This window comes from Typopeltis vanoorti, chromosome 3 (genome assembly GCF_054136105.1).
Source record: "Typopeltis vanoorti isolate ZY-2024b chromosome 3, IOZ_Tvanoo_1.0, whole genome shotgun sequence".
Lineage (NCBI taxonomy): Eukaryota > Metazoa > Arthropoda > Arachnida > Uropygi > Thelyphonidae > Typopeltis > Typopeltis vanoorti.
This window is the reverse complement of record NC_143551.1, coordinates 163,710,950-163,732,885: the sequence shown is the minus strand read 5'-3', so window position 1 is coordinate 163,732,885 and position 21,936 is coordinate 163,710,950. Positions and strand designations below refer to the sequence as shown.

The window sequence follows — 21,936 nt, the reverse complement described above, 5'->3', positions numbered from 1 at the left end:
CTTCCCTTAGCATTATACATGTCTGCAATGAGATGTGCGTTGCATTATGGGAGATATTAAGACAAGTGACGAGAACTTAGTCCGCCTTTATCACGAGTTGCCTCAGTCCTGAAGATACTTCAGGCGCAAGCTTTGTTTGCTTACACTTGGAGAAAGGATTAAACTAAATTTATTATGAATTCAGTATACTTTTTAGTTGGTCATAATTTGTCAGCAAAGGTTGGTCGATTGGTAGAACCTCTGCTACTAATGGCTCATGCAAAAAGTTAAGTGAGTTTGAGCACGGTTTGTAGTTGGAAGGGGACCAATTGTTCAATGCTGTTGGTACACTCGCTCTCGATTAGTCTTTGGACTCCCTGGAGGTGGCGCATAATAATAATAATAATTTCCTGCTTTGTAGTTCAACATGTAACCTTTTCTGAATACAACATTTATAAACTTAGTCACTTCCCAAGCGAATACCACAGATTACTGTCACCTGCCAGAGGCAGAATAGTTACATCTTTAAATGAAATGCCGTCTGACACTATAATCAAATCTAACACTCTTTGACCTCGTATTCCTTCTATCACATGCCGCTTGAAGAAGTTGCCCTGCACCAGCTCAATATATGCATTTTCATTATTCTCATGAGATTCTACTGCCCAATCAATATTTGAATAATTAAAGTCTCCCATTATGATTACTCTTTTCATGCTCATCTTTTCTATTTGGCAATGGATTTCTTCATCACTAGCAACCAATTCAACAGATTACATAGTGGGGTGTGGCAACACCCCACTATGTAATTGATCTTGTTAGGTTCCACCTTGCACCAGATGGCTTCAAAATCCCTTCTACATGAAATATCGTTAGTAGTAGTACTACAATCATAGGTCTCAACTCTAACTGGATTCAAGTCATCCGATATCATTAGGAGCATGCTCCTCCTCTCTATCCTTCCTAAGAATACCCTTTACACTCGATACCAGTTAGTATGTCTGATTCTGATAGCCAGGACTCACTAATGCCTACAGCCTGAGGTCCCAACATATTGATTAAGGCAACAAACCCCATCCCTTTGTTTCTGATACTACTCCTAACATTCTTGTCTGCATGGCACAGTTGGACAACTTGCAGATCTCTATTCTTCTCTAGTGCCTTACACATGTAGATATCTTTGCGCACAAGTTTGATGTCTCCGAACCCAACAAACACATAATGTACTTATTTTTCATTTTCCATGTTTCCCAGTCTTACATCATTCTTTGACTCACTTTTAAAATTTGCACTAAATATCACCATCATCCTGACCTTCGTATGAAATCCAAGTATTTCTGATTTATTATTGTAATTTAAAAGTTTAATAAAGCAGATAATGAAAAGTGGATATGGTAATCTGTGATTAAAAGTCTTTCAGCATAGATTGTGACTGGACTAAGCAAGAAAGAAAGAAATTGACATGCTTGAAAATTTTTTCAGTTGTTATAAATTAAGTTAAAGATATCAAGACATTATTCTTCTTTAATCTTTTATCCAAGTGTAAGCAAACAAAGTTTGCATGACTAGGTTACTTGCATATAGAGGCTAGTGACCTCCCATTAATTTCTTTAGTATCTCCCAATAAACAAGCATATAATTTCTTGGCATCTTTAATTTAAATTGACACCATTGAATTTTTATATGAAAGGCCAACAAGCATTGCAAGGATGAGAGTTTTTAGAATGTAGATGATTAGCCAGAAGGCTACTCATCCTTTTGGCAACTCATATATGAAAATATGACTTCTGCATTATATTCTGCATTTAAATATGACTTCAACCTTTGTATCACCTCTAGGCCTGGCTACCACCGATTCAACTTCAATAAAGGTCGAAACTGGTCTGGGTAGTGACCCTTCCTATAATCCATAGTATTATACATGCCTGTAAGGATATGTGCTTTGCATCATGAGATACTAAGGCAAGTGTTGTGAAGTCGTTAGCTTCTATATACAAGTGCCCAGTCCTGAAAATACTTCAGGCACAAACTTTGTGTGCTCACACTTGGATAAAGGATTATACCAAGAATATAATTTGCTAGCATCTTTAATTTATAGGATAACCAAGTGGAAAAACTTCCAGCAATTGCTTGGAATGTTGTTCCATATTGAAAGAAACTTGGTTATGGTTTGAGTCACCAGGGGAGCTGACATCCACAGTGTCAATTTATCTAAGTGCATCAGCACTGGCAGTGACATCTGGAAGCACAAAGCAGTCAAGGTCATTAACAGCATGCCCCCCCCCCCCCTCTCTATCCTTCTGTAGACATGAAGCATAATAGTGAAGCAAGCACTTATACTAGTAGGCAAAAGCATACATGACTAACATGTTATCACCTCAAAGAGGAGAAAGAAACCCTTAAAGAAATTGTGATCAAACAAAGCTATTGATAGATTCACTATAAATGCAGTTACAAAGAGTAACTTCGTAAGACAGGGAATATGAGACAAAAGTTATTTGCTTTCTCCAAACCCTTGTAATATAATGAATATATAATGAAGTGAAAAATCAGGAGAGTGGTATTGAAGAGACAGAAGTGCTTGGCAGTGGAAACAGTGGTAATGTGAGATGAAGAGAGAATGTGAATGCAAGAGGAACAGAGAAATGGAAGGAGCCTGGAGTGGACAGGGCATAGGGAGAGTGGATGTTGAAAGTAGCAGTGAATGTGTGTATGGAGATGGAGTATATTACATTGTGGTTGGGGAAGTTGAGACTGTGTTTGTTTAAAAATGCCAAAAGTATCAGAAATAAGGGAGATGAAATGGTTTTACTGATCCCAAAATCATTGGAATAAGTGAAACATGGTTGAATGAAGATGATGTTCTGATGGGAGTAGAAATGGAAGGATACATATTTTTCGTGAGGATAGGAAGGGAGGGGGGGGGGGTGCTGATGATAGCAGGGGAATTTTGTCCACATTAGGTAGACATGGTTATGAGGCAGTGTGGTATAATGTGGAGGTTGACAGGAAGACATATTTAGTTGGATGTTACTATTGTGGAAGAAAAGCTTGGTGAAGAACAAGCTGGATTCAGGCCAAATAGAGGCTGTCAGGATCAGATCTTCACTTTACAACAAATAGTCGAGAAAGCATGGGAATATAACAAAGATCTGTATTTAAGTTTTGTCGATTTGGAAAAGGCATATGACAAGGTGCCAAGAGAGAAGCTATTCAATATGCTGCAGTTATATGGTGTCAATGGGACATTATATCAAGCAATACTTAGTCTTTATTTGAGTTGTAAGTCAGCAGTTAGAATTGAAGGAAGTACAGGAAGATGGTTTAATGTTAAATCTGGTGTGAGACAAGGATGTACATTATCCCCTCTGTTATTCATTATCTATATGGATCACATTATGAAGGAAAGTGGTATTAAACCTGATATCAAAATTGGAGATGTTAATGTCAGCTCTTTGCTTTATGCGGACGATGTTATACTTCTAAATAAATCCGCTACAAGTCTGCAAGATTCTCTGACTAAATTGAATAGCTGTTGTAATAGATATGGTATGAAGGTCAGCAATAAAAAGACAAAGACAATGAAAATAGGCAGAATCATTGAAAATGTCAACTGTGTTGTGAATGGAGAACCTGTGGAACAAGTAAAACATTTCAGCTACTTAGGCACGATTTTTACTGAAGATGGTAAATTAAATATAGAAATAGACAACAGAATCAGCAAAGCTGGTATGGTGGGAAGTCAATTGAATAAATTCATATGGAATAAGAGAGAAATTAGTCGGAACACTAAATTAGCTGTATACAAGATAGTGTTCAAACCAGTTTTAACTTATGGATCTGAGAGCTTGGTCAGAAGTAAAACACTTGACCAAAGACCGCAGATGTGAGAGTCCTGAGAAAGATTATAGGTGTGAACAGATGGCATCAATGGCAATATCATATTAAAAATGAGGATATTAGGAAAGAACTTGACATTGTCAGCATCCAGGAATGTGTTAGCAGAGCTAATCTCAGGTGGTATGGTCACTTAAATAGAATGGGAGAGGAAAGATTAGCAAAACAAGTGTTCTCTGCCATGTTGGCAGGAAAACGACCCAGAGATAGGTGGATTGATACGGTACAAAGTGCCTTAGACGATAGAAATATAAGATCTGATAATGTTGGAGTTTTGACAAGTAACAGACTGATTTGGAGGAAAATTGTAGATAGGAAGTTAGTAATGATGTAATTTTTTCATGTAGTACTGTCATATCCTGTACACCCCTTGAGGGTACATGGCAGGAATTTGATGATGATGATGATGTTACTATAGGCCCAGAAATGAGAAGGATGGTGATGAAGAAATGTATAAACAACTTGGATTAGTGAACAAAGGAAGGGTAATTATTATGGGTGATTTTAATTATGGTGGTATAGATTGGAATTGAATAGATAGTATTTGATAGCAGTTGGTGAGAGAGTGATCATGAAATGATCACCTGGGTCGTAGATAGCCATATTCAAGCTTTAGTGAGGAAAGGATATATGTGGAATTATAAGGCCAGTGATTATGACAAGGTTAGGAGACAGCTGGGAGCTATAGCATGAAATGAGGAGTTGAGTGGTAAGGATATAAATGCTGCTTGGGAACTGACAAAGAAATACATAACAGCATCAATGTGTGAATATCTTCCGAAGGCCAAAAGGCTGAATTAGGTTAGCGTATAATGAATGAATGACGAGCTTAAGCATGAAATCTGGAAGAAGATGCTTTCGAGGGAGTACAAGATGAATAATGGTAATAATTAGTTACACATGAAGAATATAAAGGACAAACCAGGAGAGTGACTCAGTAAGGATCACAAAAGTGCAGTATGAACATAAAATGGCAAATCAGGCTAGAGTTGTGGCAAGTAGAAGGAAGAATAAACATGGTTAGATGATGTTAATGGTAGAATGGTAACTGCTGCAGAAGACATTGTTGAGGTATTCAGTGATCACTTTATAAGAATGCTTCATCCTGATTAGGGTGGAACCATGAGGAACTTAAGTATAGAGGACATGGGAGAGGGTGGCTTAATTGTGAGTGAGCAGGAGGTATTTTAGGAAATAAATAACTTTGATGTCAGTAAGGTGATAGGATTTGATGGCATAATCACCACACATCTTAAGGGAATGTTCCAGGGAATTATCAGTAGCTTTGACATGCCTGTTTAATAAGAATTACAACAGCACAGGTTCTAAGGGAGTGGAAGGAGGGTAAAATTATTCCACTGCATGGTGGTGATGAGTCTGTAGCTTCAAATTGTAGGCCATTCTGTATATCAGGAGGTGTGGTGAAGATACTGGAGAGATTACTGAGAAGTGGGATACAGATTCAAGGTACTTAAATTTTTGCAAAAGCTTTTGATAGACTGCCACACAAGCTGTTAAATAAATTGAAACAGATGGGATTGGATAACAGACTTTTGAGTTGGATCAGTGACTGACTGTCAGATAGATATCAGAAAGTTTGTATATGGGGGGGGGGTGCAGTATCCTGAAAGGATATAGCTGATATAGCCAGGTGACCAGATCTAATCTGGAATCCCAATTAGGCCTAATTGGCACCTTATAGAGTGGAATTGTCATCTCCTTATCCATACATGTCAGCCACCTTTGCATTATAGCAGCAATTTGTTGGGTAACCTTTGCAACTTTTGCATTGTGTCACCTGACATTGTTAATTTCCCTATCCACCAAGATCCCCTGATCTCTTGCTTCTTCCACCTTCTGAAGCGTGGTTACTCCAGTGTGGCTCTTTTGTGTCTTTTCTAGCCAAAGTGCATAATATTACACTGAGTAACATTGAAACGACATCCCATTCTTCATTCCATAGCACAAACCTATTTAAATCCTCTTGTAATAACACATCAGCATTTCCTGACATTGCTCTTCATAATTTAGCATCATTAACAAACAAGCTGAATGTAGCACCCCCACTTGTCATCTTCCTTTTTTGGAATATGGCATTTCTATACAAAACTTGCTGGCTCCTTGTAACCAAACTATCTAATGACTATCCATCCCCATCCTGTCCATTTTTAATAGTAGTTTAGTATGTGGTATTTGATTAAATGCTTTAGCAAAATCAAATTGCTGTATATCATGTTGGAGATTTAATGGAGTATTATTGACATCACTAGGAAAGATTAATAACTATTTTTAATTCTTTTAATATTTCATCTCAGTCACTGAAACATTGTCAGGGATTACAACCAGTGGTGAGCTATGGAAATTTCAACAAAGGGTTCGCATTGTCGAGCAAAAAAAACCGTACTTCACACCAAAACTTTTATTAATACAGCTTGTGTACAAATTCCAATCAAAAAGTATGAGAGGACATTCGCCCTCTAAAGGCTATAATTTTTAAACAAATATTTCATGATCTAAACATGAAATATTTGCATACAATCAACTGTGTGAATTTATCTTACATAAGAAAAACATTTTTTAACTATCAAAATATAATAAGAATGAAATCTTTCATAAAACATTTGATTGGCTACTGGTTTTACCATACCATTGGCTACCAGAAAGGAAAAGGGTAAAGATAGCGCATGCGCTTATTTTATTTTCAAACTTGGGCGCATTCGTTATAGAGGAGTTGAAACAATAATTCCAAATAATCTATACACTGCCCAAATAGACTAATTTTTGTTAGGTTACTGTATGAGTTTGTCGCTTAATATGCTTCAAAAAAAAAATTATTTTTTTTTTGAAAAAATAAAAAAGTAAACAAGAAGAATAAGGGGCTTGCAAATTTGAGAAAAATTGAACAAAGGGCTCATGCAAGCCCCTTATAGCTCACCACTGATTACAACTAACAATCTCTCTCTCACACACATACAGACAGACAGAGTACTGAATGAACCACATGGCTATGACTAAAAGTCCTATCTAGGTGGTATGCCCTCTATGGGTGTTTGCAGGAGGCATAGGTTGTAAATTGGTATCTGAGGATAAATGTTTCCCAAATTTTGGGTAGTTTCTTGCAACCATATTTGTTCAAATTTGGTTGATTTTTGAGTGCTACTGCTAATTCCAAAAACCATCTTTCTTAAATTTACAATGATGTAACATAGTGGTTTTCTTCCAGGAGATTCTTGAGTGGATTCACATATTCAATACATGGTTCGCAAGACCAGATTGACCGTAGTTGTGATTATAGATAATATAATCACATAAAAGTCTTCCGTTTTCATCAATCCAGTTGTATTCTGCCTCTAACTGATCTCTGTTACACCTTCTCCACTACACGATATACACTGGCCAATAGTTTCACACTACTGACTTGGATTCTCTGTTATGCAGTGCACTATTTTCCTTTCTTTCCACTCATCTGGGACTGTTCCTGTTGCCATACTTCTTTAACAACTTAGTCTAGGACACTTCCAGCTCTTTTGCACATTCCCTTAATATACACGGGAATCCAGTCCCACAGCCTTATGATGTTTGTAAAAGCCTATTATGGATGAGCTTATATAGTTCCTTGAGTTTATAAAGCTTGTCTTTTTTAAATTTATTCTTATAATTTTTAATTATTAAAAAAAAAAAAAAAAATCAGCTAACGCCTTTTTGTTCCCGTAGAGGGAGTAGGCTTGCAAATTTGAGAAAAATTTAACAAAGGGCTCGTGCGAGCCCCTTATAGCTCACCATTTTTTTTAGCTATCTAACTAGCTAATTTAACCTATCTAACTTTTGGAGACTGAGTGGGCAGTTCAATCTCCACTGGTAGCCAATCAGAGATAGCTGGCCCAAAACTATCACTAATTAATCGGCACGCACTGAAGAAGGTGGCTAGTAAGTGCCGCCATCTGGTGGCCCCTAACACAATATTTTTAATGTCTGAAAATAATGTGGGTTCGACGGCCGATTTTCTTGAGTTTACGGGACGAAAAACCCGAGTTTCCGGGAGGAAAAACCCGCTAACCCATGCCAGAGATCGACTAACTCTGGAACTGGTCGAGAAAAGGCTTAGAAAAAGTTTCTCTAGTCGGCGACGACTAGATTTGAACGCCTTTTGTCATGCGGTTAAGCACTGTAGAGTGCAAACGGCACTTCTACTGAGCTACATAGGCTCTCCATTTTAATTTAATTATTAAAACACTTTAATTAGTAAAAAAAACGTTTTTTGTAATTTTAGAATATAAGAGCATTGTAATCTTTTATGCTGATTCATTTGAAGGTTTGCTCTTTCTCAAAAAAAATTGTAGCAAATCTGCTTGCACATTTACAGAATTATCAAAATTAAAGAGCACAAAGATTTATCAAATTTGTTTGTGCAAATTTGATATTTTTTTCTTGCATTTTCAATTACAGGCAGTCCCCGGGTTACAAATGGCATACGTTCCTAAGAACGCCTTTAAGTCAGATTTGTATATAACTTGGATCCCTGATGAGCTGTTCATCAGGTATATTATTATTATTATTATTATGATAATAATAATACTATAATGGCTCATATGCTGTATGGTAATAATAATAATAATAATAATAAGAATACCACTGTATTGTAATAATAAGCTACAGGAACTACTGGGCTCTTTCTTTTAATTCAAACAAATGGAACATAAAAACAAACTCATATAAAAAGTCTAGATAGGAGAAATTTCAAAAAAGAATATTAAAGATTGCATCAATGTTTTGCTTACTGGAAGGGGCATTTATGAGGCAAGAAGGGAGGCTAACATTAATCGGAAGATGGAGATGGTGCTAGGGACAATGGACTTAGTACTGGAGAATTAGGATTTGATTCTGTTTCTGGAGAAGGGAAGCTTACCACTGAAGTCGGTTTCTTGAAAAAGGTATCTAGAGTTGTTTGCACAGCTTATTTCTTTTTTTAATCATAAATGGTCTTGTAGCAGCTGATGTTCTCACTAACTGCATGGTAAACCTTTGTAAACTGCTCAATGTTAAGATCTTGCTCCTCAGCAAATCCTGCTTCAATGAGATGAAAGGCTTCAGCTAATTTTTGTCGTAAACTCTTGGCTCTGGATCTTCTGATTCATGTTCTTGTGTTTCTATCAGCTGCTTCTCTATCTCCATAAGATCATCATTGGTTAATTGTTGTGAACGGGACTCTAGTCAATGACATCATTTTCATTTTTTTTAAATAACGAAACCTGTGGTGCGTTCATAATTAGAGGAAACACACGTATATTTACAATTAAATAATTTTCACTGTGGTTTATACGTGTGTTTCCTCTAATCATTTTCATTGATATCTAATTGTAGTGCATTGTCACTATCCACCACAGCTTTTCTGGCTTCGGCATTGTCTTCTCTGAAGCCACAAAAATCATCACAGAATTGCAGGCACAGTTTGTTCTACACCCCTTTTAACTGCCGATTACTTCACTTCCTTTCAAAAATCCGCAATGTTTTTGATGGCATCATGGATGTTATAATTCTTTCAGAACTCTCTCAAGGTCATCATCTTCCTTATCCATAATAAATTTAGTTTAATCCTTTATCCAAGTATAAGCAAACAAAGTTTGCGCCTGAAAATATCTTCAGGACTGAGGTAAGGTGGCGCAACACCAGGAAACTCTGAGCAAAGGTGGACCAAGCTCTCATCACTCCCTGTCTCAGTATCTCCCATAATGCATCGCACATCTTGCAGACATGTATACTGCTATGCATTAAGGGAAGGGCTACTACCAGATGGGTTTCGACCTTTATTGAGGTCTCGTCAGTGGGAGGCAGACCCAAACGTAGAGATACTAAGGCAGAAGCAATAGGAGAGGTCATATTTACCTATACAAGTTGCCAACAGGTGTACCATCTTATTATTGAGTTACTCTGGATTTAGAGAAAGATGTTGGAAGTTTATTAGTTATTAGTTTATTATTATTGAGGTAAGGTGTTGCACAACCTTACCTAAGTCCTGAATTTTCAGGTGCAAACTTTGTTTGTTTACACTTGGATAAAGATTAAGCTAAATTTATTATAGTCTAACCAAGTGCAAAATAAACTTCCAACATCTTCCTTATCCCTGAATGCTTGCAGAGATGTACGCCTTAAATGCAGAAATGACTCCCTGGTCCATTGGCTGTAGTAATGATGTAGTGTTGGGTGGTAAAAGTACGACCTTTACATTAGGGTGAAGGTCATCCAAAGATGTTGAATGTCCAGGTGCATTGTCCAGAACAATGCACTTTTAGAGCGAATTTTCTTTTACAAACAAATGTTCCACAGTAGGAATAAAACAGTTCAAGAACCAATCTTCAGACATGATAAGTGTGACCATGCCCTTAAATTTGACTTCTAAATAATGGGAAGAGGCACTTTAATACTATTTTGAAGTGCAGATTTGTTTACATGTGCAAAAGAAACTAGTTCCTGAATTTAATTAATTATTATCCTTATGCCTTGGGATCCCATTTCGTAAGTATGGAATGCTGTAAGTCGGGTTGTCTGTAACTTGAAGACTGCCTGTACTTAATTGTAGATTTGCCACTCAAGTTCCATTCTAAAATTCATTGTATGTTTCACCATTTTTAACACATAGGTCTGTTTTGCTTTCTTTTAAACTACTGTACATAAATATCACATGCCGTTTCTGTTTGTCACTGCTGAAGTTTAGAAGTGACTAATGTATGAAATACATCAACGTTGCTGATTAACTGATACCACTTGCATGTACTTGTTAATACATAATAAAAACAGTTTGGATTATCATGTTTGGTTTAATAGTTTAGAGTGCAGGCAGATAGTTTTTGTACTTATTTTTGTAGTGTCATTCTGTTGAATGACTTAACTAAATTTGAAAAACTTAATATGCTGTTTTCAAATATAGTTAAGTCATTAATATAGCTCAAGTTTAAAAATGTATTTCAAACTTAAAAAATAGTATATAATTTTTTTATATTTTGGATGAGAAGAGTTATAAGAGATCAAGAAATGGTATTAGATACAATAAGTTAATTTCTGATCAAATTCATTACAAAATGGAGATTCTCACTATGAATTAATACTATACACTTTTTTTTTTAACTTATAATAAGAAGGCAAAACCAATTTTTAAAGGTAATTAATTTTATAAATTTTTTTGTCAATATTTCTTTCTTATTTTAGGTCAGATGGATTTGTGAAATCTCTCATTGAAGGAAAAAGAGATTACATTGAAGAAGATGAAGAAACATTAGCTAAAAAGCAGAAAGTAGCAAGTATGTTGGATGACATAAGGTAGGAAGTACATATTTAAACTTTTTAGTTTCAAATGTTTGTCTAGTTAGTTGGCTTTTTAATGAAGTTTAAGACATTAGCAGCATAAACTATTTAGCAATTTTCTCTTTCCATGTAATTTTAGTTGTTAAGCACAGTTGTTTTTTAAGCTATATACAGGGTGTTCGGGATAAATTTGACATATTTATAATTAATTATATTTTTCCGTAAGTTACATGTATTAACACACACTTCTCTTCATTTAAAAGTTTGGACCCTTCTTCATTCATATACAAGATGTCAGAAAGGATGGATAGCTGGAACCCACCTGAATCATGGAAGAGAATAACTTGTATCATGATGATTCGTGCCCGCCATCAAAATAAGGATATTACGACTGCTGCCCAATGCTTCCTGAATACAGTAAAAACAATCAGGCATGAACTAGAGACTTGCAATGGTGACTACGAGGATGTAGCAAGAAGAAAGATCCCTAGCAGACGATCTGATTGCGTTCGTACAGCAGAATTCCTCGCAAATCTGCAGGAACAGGTGTTGAAGAACCCTGGCATTGGAATTCGGGCTTTGTTCGTGGAGTTGCTAACTGTAGTCAAGCCCTGGATAACAAGGGTAGCCAATGGTAGGCCGTATGTATGGCAGCAGGATTCGGCCCCTTGCCACACCTCTGGGAAAAGTCAAAAATGGTTGTCTGAAAATTTCTACGACTTCACCAGTCCAAATGTTTGGCCTCCAAACTCCCCAGACCTTAACCCCATGGATTATTTTGTATGGGGCGCAGTTGAAAAAGACACCAATCGCACTTCCAGTAATACAAAAGCCCAGTTAATGGATAAAATTAAAAGTTTTTGCGGCCCTTCCCAGGGAGACTGTAGCATCAGCTTGTTCGAGGTTCCGAAGCAGAATTGAAGCTGTGATCGATGCTAATGGTGGTTATTTTGAGTAAATCTTGTTGATAGTATTGTAATTAACTCTGCCTGTAATGTTTTTTTGTCAATTCATTAAATTTAATAGATACAAAGAAGATTTTCTTTTTCCTTACGAAACTGTCAAATTTATCCCGAACACCCTGTATGTGTAAACTATATAACTATTTTATTTTTTAAATAAACTGTACATAGCTAAATTTTGTAAGTTATGTTACATTACACAATAATTGTCATTTATTATTTCTTTTCACCCACTTAGTATAATATCTAATTCAACACTACCAACTAGTCATTTCTGTGACTTGTTACTGATGATGTGGTAACTAACTGTAACTGCTAGCCAGTGGTGTAGCTAGAGCTTTTGCCGCCCCTTTCAATACATACACATCAAAAATACTATAAAAAGTCAAAACAACGTATAGGGAAATAAATTAAAACACTGTTTATTTTTATAGTAAAACTTTAATTTCAACATTCTAAAATGTTATTTTTCTTGCTTTTCTGTTAGCAAAATCGTCGATGACATTGGCGAAGTCTAGTTCAGAGTAATGTAGGTATTTCTTAATCACTGCTGAAGTTTAGAAGTGAGTTTAGAAAAACTCCTCTCACAACTAGCAACACTTAAGTAATTGTGAGGAAAATTTGCAGTAGTATTACAATATTTGGAAATGAGTTCTTGAGACTGTATTTTAGAATTAACTGCAAAAGTTCAAAAAGGTTCAAAGTGCCGCCCAGGGTGGACTGCACCCCCCCCCCAGCTACGCCTCTGCTGCTAGCTCATTGCTTACCACTGAGTGACCAGATTGTTTTAGTACCAACTGATTATGAATTTGCCAGAATTACATCAGTTATTATAGTAGAATATGTATTTCTTGGTGTGTTGACTTTTTCTTTCATGGAAATTCATTCCATAGTTATTCTTCCATAATGAGATGTTATGAAAATTCTAAGGAGCAGGCCAGAAGAATTATAACTGTTGGATGGACAGCTAAATCTGAATATGAAAAGAAACTGGCACTGCAAACTAATGACAATGGTTATGCTGCAAATAAAAGAAAGAATGATTATGAAAGAATAACTCAGAATAGAATAGCTGGTGTGCATGTGACGGATGCAGAAGAGATTGTTCAACTGAGTGCCCATTTTGCTAAAAGCTACAAACCTCATGTATGTAACATTGAGTTCATAGCTATCTCTTCAATGGATGAAGAAACTGGTGTATGAAGAGGAGATACTAGAGCTGTTGCACAAACCGAATGAGAATTCAGCAATAGGGGCCGATGGGATATCAGCTGTGATGCTAAAAGAGCATTCAGCTGAACTGGCTGTTCATTTGATGAGATAATTGAGTCTCAGAATAGAGAAGATTCCACAGGAGTGGAAAAATGTGTGATAATCCCATTGCACATTTCGCAAAGGATATTGCAAAGACTGATGTAGCTATCAACTTATCAGTGTCTCTGGAGTGTTAGTGAAGATTTTGGAAAAGTTAGCAAGAGCTTACATACAGAAATGAAATGACAGAGAATCCGTGCTTTGCAATGAAGAGCATAAGTTTACTAAGGGAAGGTCATATATAAGCAACTTGCTCACATTTTACGTTACCCTTGTCTAACCCAAGAGTAACATTATAATGTTACCATTGGGTTAGACAAGGGGAATGGATACACCATGATATTTTCGGATTATGCTAAGGCTTTTGACAGAACACAGCATGGAAGACTGTTGCATAAATTGAAGGATATGGGTTTGGATTATAAAATATTTGTCGATAAGAGAGAGAATGGCTGACTAATAGATATCAAAAAGTGTTGTGGGATGTGAATCTGCAAGATTAAAGGTGATCATCGGTGTACAATGGGGATAAGTCTACAGTTACTCATTCTTTACATTACTGATTGGAAAGGATTTGACATTAGCTATTTTGCTGATAATGCAAAGAAAGGCAGCATAATCAGTAATGTGACTGAAATGCAGTACTTGCAGAATGATTCAAATAGGCTGGAATTGTGGGCATGTGAAAATGGCTCCAGTAAACATAAAAGCATGCAGTTTGGTATGATGAGATATCTAATGACATATTATATTGTTGGATTATGCTTGATAGAACTTCACTTAGATTGTTGTGCACAAATCAGGTCTCCTAGTTTCCATGGTGATGCTGTTATAGTAGAGAGAGAGTGCAAAGGAGAATGTTTAGAGATGATGCCAGGATTGATGTACATATTATTATGATGATCGATTGAGAATTTGTGGACTTCAGGCCCTAAATGAAGAATGCGAGAAAGAGAGGTGATACAGGATACTAGTAGATGGAATTTTTATTTTATGGAGGTTGGGAAGAGAATGAGAAGGCTTCCATGGAAGTTGAGAATGAATGCAGTAAAGATAGGGGGCAAGAGCTAGAATTTTTCTCTCATAGAGGTGGTGTGTGATTGGAATGGATTGCATTTGGAGATTGGTGTGAATGAAGAGGTATGACAGCTGGTGTAGGTGATAAGTGACCTACCTCCCTTGATGAGTCTGATTCCATGGAAGTCTCTTGGTATTGATGATGATGATGGGCACACTATTGAACTTTAGTTAAAAAAAAAATTGGAAATAAGTAAATTATTTAGGTATATCATCTGCGTTGTTAATTTCCTTTAACAACATTATGAACATTTATTAAATTTGCATAGAAAATTTTCTTTAATATTTGAATATTACCAAACAGTAGTGAAGCAGTTCAGTTCTATGAATTTGTACCTTATTTGCAATGGATTGCAAAATAGATTTTGATGAATCTTTATAGGAAGGATATAATGGAAAGTGAGTACTGCACTTTAATAGTAAACTTTTGCATTGGAAATTTCAAAAATGGGTGCTGACTGTTTTGCATTACTTACTTATTCATTTTGGTGCATTAGGCACAATACTTCTTTCAAGGATAATTGTAGCTGAGCTTAAAAATTGTTAAACAATGCATTTGCACTAAAAATATAATTAAAAATGATCTTAATGTATGTATTATTAAATAACAAGTTGAACATTTCTTTTATAGACCTGATGATTACTTGCCAAGAATTCAAATTCATACAGTTGAAACAGTAGAGGCATGTTTGCATGAGGTATCTGTCATTATATCTGGTTTCTTTTTTCCCTTTTATAATTTATTTATTTGCAAACAGTACAGATATTTTTAAGTTACCTTGTTTATTCTTTTTATTCTTTGCATTGTGTTTGTTAGAATTGCTTCTTCCTATGTAGATTAAGGTATAAAGAAATTGTACATTCTAATGTACTCAGGTTATAAGTTATGCAGCTTACTGACTGGACACAGAATTTATATGCCATTGTTTATATAGTCTTCTTTTTCTTGAACAGCTTTTTTTTTATTCCTTATTCTTTTTCCTGGCAATAAGAACCTGTTTTGTGTTTCACTAGCTGCATACACATTTTAAAAGATAGTTTTCAAGCTTCTAAATAAAATTGCCTTGCCATTTTGTTATCAAAGTGTTTTACGAGTGCCTGACTTCATTCTGTAATCCAGGTGTGTGCAATCTTTGTGTGGCTGTAATTTCCTATATTATGGACAAACAGAAATTAATTGAGCTTTGCATGCATTAAAGAATGTCTCAGAGATATCACCTACAGTAGAACCAGTCACAGCCTTTATTAAGTCATGTTGTGATTTCATCTGATCTTGACAACCATCAATCCACTATACACTCAGTAAACTGGGATTGATCAGAAATCATATGTAAATTCTGTGATGAACTTTAGAGAAAATTCTTGCAATTAATAGAAATTACACTAAATCTTGTTCATTTTAATATCAACCTCAGTCATAATATTTCTGATTGTTACTCCTCTCCTAGTCTGCTATGGTGGTCGCAACACCACGTCCTCATATACAAGAATAACAAGACAGCAAGTCTGAGAATTTATTTAAATATAAGCCATTTATTGATAATTTAAAACTTGGGTAGATATACTCAAATAATGGTTTTAAAGTATCTGTTTTTTCACTTCTGTGTAATGTACCTGATGAAGTCTTCTAGGAATACAAAACAAGTAGTGCCTTTAGAAATAAATTAGTCATTTTCTAGTTTATCATTTTGCTATATAATCATAAGTTATTTTTTAAAACCTGTCCAATAGCTGTGAAAACTTAATTCATGAAATGGAAAGAATAGGTGAGGAGAGAATGGCTAAACAAGCATTCAAGATAAAGGCTGATGGAAAGTGACCAGAGGTAGACTGCAGATGCGTTGGGAGAATAATATCCAAATAGACTTAGGTGAGATGGGAATTCAGAAATGAAATGAAAAAGCTCAAAACAGAAAGCAATGGAAGGAGCTAGAACATGCAACTAAGAACCTTAGAGGTTCAACTAGCTGAAGTATGCATTTTAAAGAAAATAGTTAATGCCTTTTGCTTCTTATTGGGAGTAAGTGAGGTCATTTTAGCCTTAACTTTTTTAGAGACTAGGGTAGGGGCATTTCACTCTCCACCTGTAGCCAGTCAGAGATAGTTTGCCCAAGAATCACTAATATCTGGTTAAGAGAGGTAAAAAAAAAGTAATGCTGTCTTGTAGTCCCTAACACAGTATATTATTATTTGAAATGGCCTGGGTTCTACATTTCCTTAATTAAATAGTTTAATTAAAAAATTAAAGAAAAAAAATTAAAGTTTAATTGTTACAAGAAAAGTCTCTTCCATTTTCTGCATTCATATTAAAATTCTTTGAGAAATGACAATGCAGAAACTGCAAGCATACTTATTCACAAAAAGACAAAGTAGAATAAAAATCCATATCTCAAATGGTGGATATTAAAAATTGTAATTCTAGGCCAGTTAAAAACATAACTTCAGCAACAGTTTTGGAACACAAGTCCCTTTCAAACGAGTCATATATGAAAATATTCTGCTTGCTTAAACCTTAGTTACTCAGTAAGACTGAGACAATTGAATAAAGATATGAAAGAGTTGTTGAAAAAAGGTGAAAAAGAATAGCAAAAGTCACAGTTGAGTCCATATGATAAGATTCCAAGGTATGACAGGAGAGAACCAAGAAGGAGAGCTGCGATAGTGAATGATTAATGAGCAGACTGTAGGAGAAGTGTATGATGCATATTGAAAAATGTGAGATTGATTTTAATGTTAGAAAGGAGTAGTACACACGCACATGATGAGTTGCACTTGAATGGATTTGGTATCAGGACTTGAGAAATTTTTTACCATGAAAGATTAAATAATCGCTAATAATTAAATAACCAATCCTTATTAGACATTTCTCATGAGGTGCACAGGATATTATGATAGTAATGACATAACTTGGGGTGCTTAAGGGTCAAAGCTGTATAACTGAGAGGAGACCTCAACATAGCCTTTAAAGGAATGCGGAGAACTGACCAGAGCTTCTGACCTAATGTCCAATCTTTACCTTCTCGTGGTGCATCCTGTTGGGTATCTACCTGGATACTGAACGAACAAGGATGAGCTGGCAATATGGAATTTAGCCAACCAAATTGTATTCTTATTGGCTTAAACCAAAATATCAAATGATGGTACAACATGACAAAATTTCATACCGGCTGGGGTGTTGCCCTTCGCCTGGGCAAACAGCGAAAAGTCAGCTACTGGAACAAATCCTAAAACCCACTCCAATTCAACATTGCCATAGTTGAAGATCAGTACTATCAACATAAGAAGCCTGAATGGCAAAGAAATGGAGCTAGCTGAGGAATTAGATAAGTATCAGATCTACATAATAGGGATGACTGAAATGAAAAAGGCAAAAACTGGTTAGATCTTTCTGATCAATAAATACAAAATGTTATATTCAAGCAATGACGATCAAGGAAAAGAAGGGGTGGCCATAGTATTCAACACTGAATACAAGGCTAATCTTCTTGAATGGTAGGCAGTCTCAAGTAGGGTGATGTAGGCAAATATGAGAATGGGTAACTGGACAAGTAGGGGTACTTAAGGGTCAAAGCTATATAACTGAGAGGAGACCTCCACATAGCCTTTAAAGGAATGTGGAGAACCGACCAGGGCTTCTGACCTAATATCCAATCCTCACCTTCTCGTGGTGCACCCTGTTGGGTATCTACTTGGATACTGAATGAACGAGAATGGGCTGGCAATTTGGGATTTTGCCGACCAAATTGTATTCTTATTGGTTAAACCAAAATAAAAAATGATGGTACAACATGACAAAATTTCATGCCAGCTGGGACGTTGCCCGGTTAAACAAGGCCCCTGTTGTTTTCTCCAGGGAACCAGGGCGAACAGCGAAAAGTCAGCTACTGGAACAAATCTGAAAATAAACCCCAACTCAACATTCCCAGAGATAAAGATCTGTACTATCAACGTAAGAAGCCTGAATTGCAAAGAAATGCAGCTAGCTGAGGAATTAGATAAGTACCAGATCGACATAATACGGGTGACTGAAACAAAAAAGACCAAAACTGGTGAGATCTTTCTGAGCAATAAATACAAAATGTTATATTCAGGCAATGACAATCAAGGAAAAGAAGGAGTAGCCATAGTATTCAACACAAAATACGAGGCTAATCTTGAATGGCAGTCAGTCTCAAGTAGAGTAATGTGGGCAGATTTGAGAATGGGGAACTGGACAATGAGACTTATTTGTGCCTATGGTCCCACAGAAGGTTCTACTAAGGTAGAAGCGGAGGAATTTTTTGAGGCTTTAGAAAAAGCAACTGACATAATGAAAAAGGAAATGTTGGTCCTTGTTGGGGATCTAAATAGCAGAGTAGGAAATGATTGTGAGACATACAAAAATATTTTGGGAAAATTTGGAGAAAAGAACAAAGCTAATAATAATGGCAAATATCTGTTGGATTTCTGCTCAGGACATGGACTGGTTATTATTAACACCATGTTCCAACATAAAAATGTGCACAAATTCACATGGAGAGAAGAGGCTAGGAATAAGAAAAGTTTCATTGACTATGTTATTGTTGATAATGATGTTTTCTCCCTGGTGCAGGACACCAGAGTGTACAGAGGATTTGAAATTGGAATTGATCACTATTTAGTCTTGATCAGGATAAAATTGAATTCATATTGAAAAAAATAACATGTAAGAAAGTTTTAAAGCAAATAAAAGTTGAGCAGCTCTCAGATGTAAACTGTAGACTAAAATACACAAAGATTATTGAAGAACAAATGAAAGAGTTTGAGAACATGAATCAAATCTTGGAGATTCAGTGGCAAACTCTGAAGAAAACATTGATTGATTCTGCCAGAGAGGCATGTGGTGAAGTTGTCTGCAAGGATAAAAAAATCAGAACTCCCTGGTGGACACAGGAAGTTAAAGAGGCAGTGAAGGAAAAGAAGAAAGCATATCAAAAGTTCCTGCAAATAAGTCAGCTTGTGCTCTTAGAGAATACAGAGACAAATGCAAGAATGTTAAACACTGTGTAAAACTAGCTAAACAAAAGTCATGGGAGGACTTTGGCAAGAATATAGAAAATAAATATCAAGAAGGTGGCAAAATATTCTGGAGGTTGTTGAAGCTTAGGAATGGAGGAAAGAGTGCTGTAAAAGGAGTTAGAGATGATAAAGGTGACATGAAAACGGGAGAAAAAAGATATCCTTGAGGTATGGAGTAATTACTTTGAAAAAATTACTATGAAACAAGCAGTGATGACAGCACAGTGGTAAAAAAACACTGATCAGGCATGCAGTCAGGAATACATATCCATACTTGAAGTAGAAAAAGCCATCAAAGGCTTGAAATGTGGAAAGGCAGCAGGATTAGATGATATTCGACCAGAAATGCTGAAGTATGGTGGTATAAGAGTCTTACAGTGGCTGCACTGCATAGTTCAGAAAGCCTTGACAGAGAGACGAATTCCCGATGTTTGGAGTACAGCTCTCATAGTACCCATATAGAGTGTTCCTGGCAAGATCTATGCAAGTATACTTGAGAAACGGTTGAGAAGCTTTGTGGAAGAAATGCTTGGTGAAGAACAAGTTGGATTCAGGCCAAATAGAGGCTGTCAGGATCAGATCTTCACTTTACGACAAATAGTCGAGAAAGCATGGGAATATAACAGATGTGTATTTAAGTTTTGTCGATTTGGAAAAGGCATATGACAAGGTGCCAAGAGAGAAGCTATTCAATACGCTGCAGTTATATGGTGTCAATGGGGCATTATATCAAACAATACTTAGTCTTTATTTGAGTTGTAAGTCAGCAGTTAGAATTGAAGGAAGCACAGGAAGATGCTTTAATGTTAAATCTGGTGTGAGACAAGGATGTACATTATCCCCTCTGTTATTCATTATCTATATGGATCACATTATGAAGGAAAGTGGTATTAAACATGATATCAAAATTGGAGATGTTAATGTCAGCACTTTGCTTTATGCGAATGATGTTATACTTCTAAATAAATCCACTACAAGTCTGCAAGATTCTCTGACCAAATTGAATAGCTGTTATAGACATGGTATGAAGGTCAGCAATAAAATGACAAAGACAATAAAAATAGGCAGAATCATTGAATGTCAACTGTGTTGTGAATGGAGAACCTGTGGAACAAGTAAAACATTTCAGCTACTTAGGCACGGTTTTTAGTGAATATGGTAAATTAAATATAGAAATAGACAACAGAATCAGCAAAGCTGGTATGCTGGGAAGTCAATTGAATAAATTCATATTGAATAAGAGAGAAATTAGTCGGAACACTAAATTAGCTGTATACAAGATAGTGTTCAAAGCAGTTTTAACTTATGGATCTGAGAGCTGGGTCAGAAGTAAAACACTTGACCAAAGACTAGAGACCGCAGATATGAGAGTCCTGAGAAAGATTATAGGCGTGAACAGATGGCATCAATGGCAATATCATATTAAAAACGAGGATATAAGGAAAGAACTTGACATTGTCAGCATCCAGGAATGCTTTAGCAGAGCTAATCTCAGGTAGTATGGTCACTTAAACAGAATGGGCCATGAAAGATTAGCAAAACAAGTGTTCTCTGCCAGGTTGGCAGGAAAACGATCCAGAGGAAGACCAAGATATAGGTGGATTGATATGGTACAAAGTGCCTTAGGCAATAGAAATATAAGATCAGATAATGTTGGAGTCTTGACAAGTAACAGACTGATTTGGAGGAAAATTGTAGATAGGAAGTTAGTAATGATGTAATTTTTTTCATGTAGTACTGTCATATCCTGTACACCCCTTGAGGGTACATGGCAGGAATTTGATGATGATGATGGAACTGGACAATGAGACTTATTTGTGATTATGGTCCCACAGAAGGTTTTACTAAGGTGAAGTGGAGGAATTTTTTTAAGCTTTAGAGAAAGCAACTGACACAATGAAAAAGGAAAAGATGGTCGTTGTTGAGCAAAAGAGCAAAGAGCAAAGCTAATAATGATGGCAAAAGCCTGTTGGATTTCTGCTCTGGACATGGACTGGTTATTACTAACACAATGTTCCGACATAAAAATGTGTACAAATTCACATGGACAGAAGAGTCAAGGAATAAGAATTGACTATGTTATTGTTGATAGTGATGTTTTCTCCCTGGAGCAGGATACCAGAGTATATAGATTATTTGAAATTGGTAGTGGTCATCATTTAGTCTTGAGCAGGATAAAATTGAATTTCATATTGAAAAGAAGAACATGTAAGAAAGTTTTAAGTGAATAAAAGTTGAGCAGATCTCAGATGTGAACTGTAGACTAAAATACACAAATATTATTAAAAAAAAAATGAAAGAGTTTGAGAACAAGAATCAAACTCTGGAGATTCAGTGGCAAGCCCTGAAGAAAACATTGATTGATTCAGCC

At 36.0% G+C, this 21,936-nt stretch overlaps 1 protein-coding gene across 1 annotated transcript in view; it reads left to right on the top strand.

Annotated features, from left to right (window-relative positions):
* Positions 1-21,936, top strand: part of Mtr4 (exosome RNA helicase Mtr4) — a 432,027-nt gene that overhangs the window by 6,532 nt on the left and 403,559 nt on the right. Inside the window, exons 2-3 of the mRNA XM_090390948.1 lie at positions 11,080-11,190; positions 15,160-15,226. Coding sequence (XP_090247074.1) covers positions 11,080-11,190; positions 15,160-15,226 — 178 coding nt within the window. The remainder of the gene's footprint in view (positions 1-11,079; positions 11,191-15,159; positions 15,227-21,936) is intronic.